General features: G+C 41.6%; 1 protein-coding gene across 3 annotated transcripts in view; it reads left to right on the top strand.

The window, feature by feature from the left end:
* LOC121923018 (H-2 class I histocompatibility antigen, Q9 alpha chain-like) overlaps positions 1 to 8,168 on the top strand; it is a 26,270-nt gene that overhangs the window by 1,657 nt on the left and 16,445 nt on the right. Inside the window, exons 3-4 of one of the 3 annotated variants that reach the window (XM_042453114.1) lie at positions 1,336 to 1,418; positions 6,175 to 6,450. The exons of 1 other annotated variant lie outside the window; for it this stretch is intronic. In XM_042453114.1, the coding sequence (XP_042309048.1) occupies positions 1,336 to 1,418; positions 6,175 to 6,450 (359 nt within the window). The remainder of the gene's footprint in view (positions 1 to 1,335; positions 1,419 to 6,174; positions 6,451 to 8,168) is intronic. One more of the 3 variants, XM_042453113.1, reaches the window with a different exon arrangement.

Raw genomic sequence — 8,168 nt, 5'->3', positions numbered from 1 at the left:
TAGCTAGGATTTTAGGAAGGGGTGGGGTCCAGACTAAGTGCCACCATTATAATGGGGCTTGAGTGCGGCGGCGCAGCAGCACACACCATTCATTTTTCTAATGGAAGGGGGGGGATCCGGACGCCCAGATCCCCCCCCCTGGCTACATCCCTGATATACTGTATGTACAGTATCCTGTATGTCTCTAAGTCTGTGGCTGTTCTTCTGGCCAAAGCTCCGAAGGGATTCCCCCGAAAGGACTTTCTCTTTCCCTTTCCAGCAGAGCTCTCACGCTGGCGCCTGAGCATCTCCCCAGCAACAGGTGACGAAAGCGAGCCTCGTTTTTTCCTATTGGTGGAATGGTTCCCTCTCGGCCAATCTGGGCCTCGGTGCCAGATTCCTTGGCAGTGGCTTCGGAAGAGCGAAGGGAGAGGACGAAGTGAGCGCAGCAGCAGCAGCTGATTCTGGAGCGAAGGCGGGGGCCATGGCTCCGTCTCCTTCGGTCCTCCTTCTGGCGCTGGCTTCTTTTCTGCTGCTGCTGCTCCTGGAGAGCTCCCTGGGTGAGTGGCGATGGGAAGGGAGGGAAGGGCTGCCAGGAGCCCCAGGAGCCCAGCCCCGGCAAGAAAGGAGGACTTTGCCAGGATTGTTAAATATGGTTTTTACTGACTGTCAAACCTTTAAAAGGCAGTCAGAGATTATGATAAGCACATTCCCTTTAAGGCAGCAAGAGGGACTTTGCCAGGGTCTTTTCCCCTCCTGGGATCCCCCCCCATCTCCCCTTCCCCTCTGCCACCCCCTTCTCCTTTGGGGTGAAAGGCCTTTTGAGATTGTAAGCCTGAAGGCAGGGAGCAATGGTCTTCTTAACCGTTGGTAAGTTACTCTGAGGTCATTTCTAAAAGAGCGGGGCATTATGCCCTATAGACTCACCTCTCAGTCGGAAAGTTTGAGCCCCAAAAGCCTTATATCGGAGCCAGTAGGGTAATAGTGCTCCCTGGGCTTTGGAAAAGACGGCGGGGAAGGGAGGGAAGAGAGAAGGGGAGGGAAACCGGGGCTCCATGCCCCCCTTTTGCCAGCCATGATGATCCTTGGGGAAAGTTGTGGGGAAGGGAGGGAATCCGGATGGAGGGGGCCCTCTCACCCGAACAAGGCCTGACTCGGTCTCTCTCCTTCCTTTCCAGCCTCACACTCCCTGCGCTATTTCTACACAGCAGTGACAGGACCCAGCCAGGGGCTGCCCCAGTTCATCACTGTGGGCTACGTGGATGGTCAACTCTTTGATTACTATGATAGTGACATAAAGCAGGATCTGCAAAGAGCGCCATGGATGGAGAAGGCGGGGGAAGAGTACTGGGACAGGCAGACCCAGCTATCACAGAACACGGAGCAGGTGTTCAAAGAGAACCTGGTGGACCTTGCAAAGTACTACAACCAAAGCGGAGGTGAGTGAGGAGGGGGGAAACCAATAGTCCCCTCTCCCCCATAATGATCCCTTCCAGGGCCAGGAGATGAAGAGGGTGGGCAGCTGGGAAGGAAAGGGGGGAAGAGGAAATCCAAGGCAGGCAAATCTACCCTGAGAAGTGATGCACTGTGGATTTACACTCTTTTGGATGAACTGGCAAAATGTGCAAAGTGAGCTGAGACCCTGTTTAAGGTGCAATTGGCTGAAGAGATTGTCTTGTCCTTCTGTCAGTCGCCAGATAGAAAATATTCTAAGATAAATAAAATGTGTATTGGTCCCCAATATTAAACAGGAACAAAATCTGGGACTTTCTTGTCTTTTCAGTCAGGAATGTAAAAATGAGTAAAAGGTGGGATGCAGCCACATTTTATTTAATTGTGTTTGGATTATTTGCTGGTTGTAATTTATTTAATAGGATATTCTTTTAAGTTTATATTTGCAGCTATGGCAGCATCCTTTGTAAATATCTCCTACTATCTCTATTCAGTAATTCATTCTGCTATTTCCATGCTCTTACTGCTCATCTTTGGATTTGTTAGTGTTAAAATCATTTAAATGTTGTAAAACTTGGTGTATGTGTGTGTTTTGTTTTTTGTCAAAAGACTCTGAACACATTTTCCTTTCCGATTCAGTCTCTTAAAAAGGACTTTAATGGTATTAAGACTTCCATTTCATTTGCTGATTGTTTTGGAGGTTTCTGGAGCCATATTGAAACCACTGAAAGTTTTACTTATTTATCCTTTCTTTGATCTGATAGAATTTTAAAGATTTATTTATTAAAACAATTACTTATAGCCTCATTTTCAGAAAGGTAATCCTTCCAAAATAGCTTATAATGAGGCATCCGATACAGTAATAAAACCACAGTAATCAGTATCAACATTAAAAGTGTCATTGGATGATTCCCAAATGGACCTGAGAAGGACAAGAAATGTCTTGTTGGAATAATATTGCCTGACACCATCTTTTTTCTGGAATCTTCCTCAGAAGCAAGAAGTTGGTGGAAGATCATTCTTTGTGTGGAGGAGGACAGGTCCTGGGGTCTTCTTCCCTTGCTTTCCTCATCATATTAATAATAATAATAATTAAATAAAGGCTTTATTTTTACCCCACTTCTCTGTCAAAAAGACAATTGAAACGGCTTGCAATTAAATAGTATAATTCTAAATAACAAAATTTGTTTCAAAAACAGTGGCTTAATTCTTCTAGAAAAGGTCATTTTTCTAAATATTCTGCCAGATGGTGAGAACTATTCTTTCCTTTCTTTCTTTGTTTTTAACTGTATTTATTTCATATATCACAAACTGATATATGTTATTCAGATTCTTTTGATCTATACAAAGCCTATCATCTGCTGTTCAAAATATAACTACAAATGAATGAATGAATGAATGAATGAATGAAAATTTATTTATATCCCACCTCTTCCATTTGGGGGATCAAGGCAGGTAACAGCATGATTATACAATACACAATGATAAAACAATAAACCCACAAAACCCTAGCATAACCCTTCCTCCCAGTTTAAAATTAAACACTAAAACATAGTTAAATATATATATATAACAATACATCAAAATTATTGCACAATCCTCAAGTGAGAAAGTGGTGAGGAGGGTGGATTCAATTGGTTCTAGACATAATCAAGAAATGAATGAAAATTTGCCCTTCTAGTGGCAGAATCATAGGTGATGTTATCAGTTGAAGACAATATACAGTCGGCCCTTCTTATACAGGGATTTTTTATACATGGATTCAAGCATACACGGTTTGAAAATGTTCCAAAAAAGTATAAATTTACCTTGATGTTCCATTTTTTATTAGGGACACCATTTTGCTGTGTCATTATATGTAATGGGACTTGAGCATACATGGATTTTGTTATACACAGGAGATCTTGGAACCAAACCCCAGCGTATAACAAGGGTCCACTGTATTGTGTTTCGCTCTCTGAATTATACTGCCTCATTCCTTTATATACTTTAGAGATCAGTATTAGAACTGCAATGGATCTAATCTTTATGTGCCAAGCCCTGCCTGGTGAGGACAAGCCAGATGTGTACACTTTGGTCAAACACAGCTGTTTGCTACTACCCTTTTTCCTCCCCCTGCCCTTATTATTAATTACTGGGATTCAAGGCATCTTTAAAAAATGTTAAAACCAACACAGATTAGAATACATCCCAAAACATTAGGAAGAGAATGAATAGGGTGACCCATGTGAATGAAATAATTAGGAAGGAAAAAAGAAAAGTCATTTAATGGGGAAATTAATGGAATGGTTGCAAGACAACTTTGACTTCAGGTGGAAGACCCAGTGCCTTATTCCAGTTAGGTTTCCAGTTGAAAAGCCTCATGTGGAAAAGCCCCTTGTTGCTGGCATCAGCTGCTCAGTGATTTGGTAATTCTACTTAGCGGCCATCCTGACATCCTTCATCTTCATCCCATTTCTGTGTCTTATCACCACATTTCTCTCCACTTTGTTAATCCCGCAGGTTTTTTTCAAGATCTTTTTTCTCTGGCTTCAGCATCTCAACCTCCTTTTCTCCTTCCTTCATATCCCTGGATCCTCCATTTTTTCCCTTCTGCTTTTCTTCCTGGCATCCCTATCTCCTTAGAAACCATTGCAAGGAGCCATCCATGCGCACGCACTCCCTCTCCTTTGCTGAGTTACTTTTTTTAAAGACAGCAGCTAAAATTTAGCAATGTAACTACAGTGACATCTACATTCCAGAAATAATCTAGTTTGACATCGCTTTAACTGTCATGGCTCAAGGCTATGGCATTTTAGGGACTGTATTTTTGTGAGATATTTAGCTGCCCTTGTCAGAGAGCTCTGGTGCTACAACAAACTACAGTTCCCAGAATTCCATAGCCTTGAGCCATGGCAGTTAAAGTGGTGTCACATCGGATTATGTCTGCAATGTGAATGGATTCCCTGTAATAACTTATCTATTTCAAACTCGTGCAAAATATAAAACATAGATAATTGGCCACAAATTCCTATTTCTCTTTCTGACAAAACAGAAGTAAGAAAGGGAGATCCTGAAGTCCTCAAAGTTCATTTGATTTTTTTTTGTGTAAAAGGCAATTTTAAATTACCGATAAAAAGAGAGGGCGAGGCTTCCTTGTGAAGAAATGCTTTGAGATCACCTTAACTTTCTGTAAGGCTGAGAAAGTGGAATATTTAAATTAAAAATGAGTTGGAAGATTAAGTACAGTAGTATATGGAAAACAATGAGAATGACACTAGCCATTGGCAGGGTTCAAAAGGAAATATCTTTAACATTGTGCAGAGTGAACTAATGGGAGTCATTCATTGCCACAGGTTGCAAAGAAAGGCAGCAGAGTATTGTCTAATGACTGCCCTTAGAAAACAACTAAACAGATTCCTACAGGAGAGGATGGGAAGGATTATTATTTCATCTAGGTCTACTGTAATACAGAAGAAGGGAACCAGGAGAAATTTCAGACTGAAAAGGTTTTCTGTCCCATGGAGAAAGCTTACAGAATCCCATCTCTGAAGGAACTGAGGTCCAAAACACACTACAGAAATAATCCAGTTTGAGACCGCTTTAACTGCCATGGCGGCTCAGTGCTAGGGAACCCTGGGAATTATAGTTTATTGTAGCACCGGAACTCTCTGATAGCGAAGGCTAATAAACGTTTCACAAAACTACAGTTCCCAGAATTCCCTAGCACTGAGCCAGGGCAGTGAAAGCAGTCTCAGACCGGATTATTTCTGCAGTGTGTTTTGGACCTGAGCATCTCTCTTCTTTAATGGACTGTTGCAGCTGCATGCCATGGAGAGCAGGGAAAGAGCCTTTAAAGCCAACTTGATAGTTCAGTCCTTGAAATGTTTAACAACAACAACAACAATAATAATAATAATAAAATTTATTTGTATTTTCCCGCCTCTCCCAGGTGGATTGAGGCGGGATTACAACCCAACAGTAACAATAAAATACAAGAATAAAGAAAGCTTAGGAAGGAGGATGCACTGAAATAGACTGGGGCTTCTGGAAGCAGAATGAAGCCGTCTTGGAGGAGTGTTGTCTGAATCACAGCCAAAGGATGAAGCCTTTGGAAATGTCCACAGACACATGTCTCTGGCTCTGCCTTTTCATCCCAGGAAACCTAGGACTCTTTGGGGAATGCTCTGGTTTCTCTCCTTCTTTTTAAGTGGAGCCAAAGCTCCCTCCTCCCTCTTCCTCTCTCTTATAAAATGTCAGCCCCTGTCCTTTCCAGAGCACTGGAAGCCAACCCTGTCCCTTAGAATATCAACACACACACATTGCCCCCCCCCCTTTATACAAAAGGTTGCATTTTTCTTTCTGGAGGGAGCTGGGATAGGAGCCCCCTTCTCTGGATGGGAGTCTGAACAGAAGAGGAACTCTCAGTGGGGATTGGCAGGGCCCCTTAAATCCATTTAAGAGTGGCCCCCTTGCCTTTTGGAAATGGGGGGGGGGTGCTCCATGGGGTGGGCAGAAGAAGTGCCCCAAAGGCAGTAGGGCCAGAGAAGCTGTTGAGGAGAACCAGAGGAAGGTGGGAGGAGAAGGAGAGGCCTTGTCTCAGAGTTTTAATGTGAACACTAGATTAAGGCAGAGTCTGAGGTAAAAATAAATTCCTGTCTGGACCTCATTTATTGGGCTTTAATTTTTTTTGGGGGGGGGGTCTCCCTTCTGCAGTCTTCTGCTGCCTCCATCATCTCTTCCTCTTGCCTGGGTCTCTTTCAGGGTTTCACACCTGGCAGTGGATGTACGGCTGTGAGCTGAGGAAAGATGGGAGCAAAGGAGGGTATCAGCAGTATGCCTATGATGGGAAGGACTACATCAGCTTTGACAAGGATACGCTCACCTGGACGGCAGCCGATCTTCCAGCCCAGAACACCAAGAGGAAGTGGGATCCTGACTCAGCATTCAACCAGGCCAAGAAGGCCTACCTGGAGGAGACCTGCATTGAGTGGCTGCAGAGATACCTGGAGTACGGGAAGGAGGAGCTGCGGAGGACAGGTGAAATAGGAATGGAGCAGAAAGCATGAAGGGAAAAAGAACAGCAGGGCTACAATGTCTTCATATTCCTCGAATTCCACACACACACTTCTTTCAATCACAGAAAGACCAAACACTGCAGGCTTAAAAAAGGGCCAGAGAGAGAGAGTGGGACTGTTTTCCTTTGGACTATTGGGAGGGATACAGTTTTGAATACTTTTTCAGAGTTATGGGGGGAGAAATCCTAGAAACAGAAAACTAGCATAGTGAAGCTGCAGATGTTATTATTATTATTATTAACCTTTATTTATGAAGTGCTGTAAATTTACACAGCGCTGTACATGCAATCTTTTTAGTTAGACGGATGGGCTTACAATCAATGTGGACTGTTTTTTGCTCCAGGTGTTTTGTTTTTTGCTCCACTTAATTGTGTTAAGTGTTAGATAGAAGCCTCCAAACAATCAGTCATAGAATCAGAGTTGGAAGAGACACAAGGGCCATCCAGTCCAGCCCTCAGTCTTCCCTTCAACTTCCAGCCTCAAGTGGCACAGTCCACCTTCTGTCTCCTTCTTTGGCAGATCCTGCTGGAAAGTGAAACAGAAATACAGCATACAAGTGTAAAAAGGAGGAAAGGGGGGGGGGGGGGGGGGGGGGGGAAAAAGGAATGTGCCAGGAGCTTTAAGACTAGCTGTTTTTCTGTTTTAGCATGATCTTTTGTGGATATAAACCCACTTCTTCAGATGCAGTACAGAGTCGTATTACTGCCCTCCCGCAAGTGTAGAAATATGCTTTCTAACCTGAGACTTTAGTATCACTCTCCTGCATCTGAAGAAGTGGGTTTATATCCACAAGAGATCATGCTCAAATAGAAAATTGATAAGAGAAATTAATTTGAATCAAACATAGAAAGGATAATTAAAAGGCACATAAAAAGAGTTAAGAACCCATATATACAGTTGAAAAACATGCAGACTTACATACTTTATATATTATAATTAGATATCATATATAGTTAGTAAAAAGCCACATATATACTTATATACTATATACTCATTATATATCTAATGAAATCAAAAGGCTAAATTTTGTGTAATCTCAAGAGGTTTTTCCCCCTTTAACTTTATGGGTTAGAGAAAGCCATAATTAAAAAGTAATGACAAGACTGATGTTGTTATTAGACAGATATGTAATCAGATCAGTAAACAGATAATCCTTGGGAACTGATGACCCAAAGAATAGCCATAAACCATAAATAGTTGACCTTAAGGTCAAAGCTGTGGGTATCTAACCAGAAAAGAATTTTATAAAGGAAAATATAAGTTAGAAGAGAGTAAACTAGTCTTCATATAAGCTTCTAAAATAAAAATATATTATGCTCACATTATAAAAAATGTTTTGGGCATTAAGTTTCTAAATATATAGAAAACACTTAAACACTGTCATCTATTGATACATTGCTTTGACATTTGCTGGTACGAATGTGTTAAGAGTAATTGAGTTGGTTTATATTTTAATAGTAAACAAGTTTTATATTCAGTTATAAAGTATGCTGGGATTAGATATTTGGCTTGCTAGATTGATATCTTTTTGCAGTTTACATATTCAATACTTTAAAGAATTATATCAAGAAGGTGTTAATAGGGATTTTTAGATAAAAGAATTAAGTTTTAATTGTTCTCTAGCTTTATAAATCACTAACTAAATAAATGATTATAATTTCTTTGTACTAGAACTTTGCT

The sequence above is a fragment of the Sceloporus undulatus genome, chromosome 2 (genome assembly GCF_019175285.1).
Source record: "Sceloporus undulatus isolate JIND9_A2432 ecotype Alabama chromosome 2, SceUnd_v1.1, whole genome shotgun sequence".
Classification (NCBI taxonomy): Eukaryota; Metazoa; Chordata; class Lepidosauria; order Squamata; family Phrynosomatidae; genus Sceloporus; species Sceloporus undulatus.
Note: the sequence above shows the minus strand (reverse complement) of the source record. Positions and strands in the feature narration are given on the sequence as shown.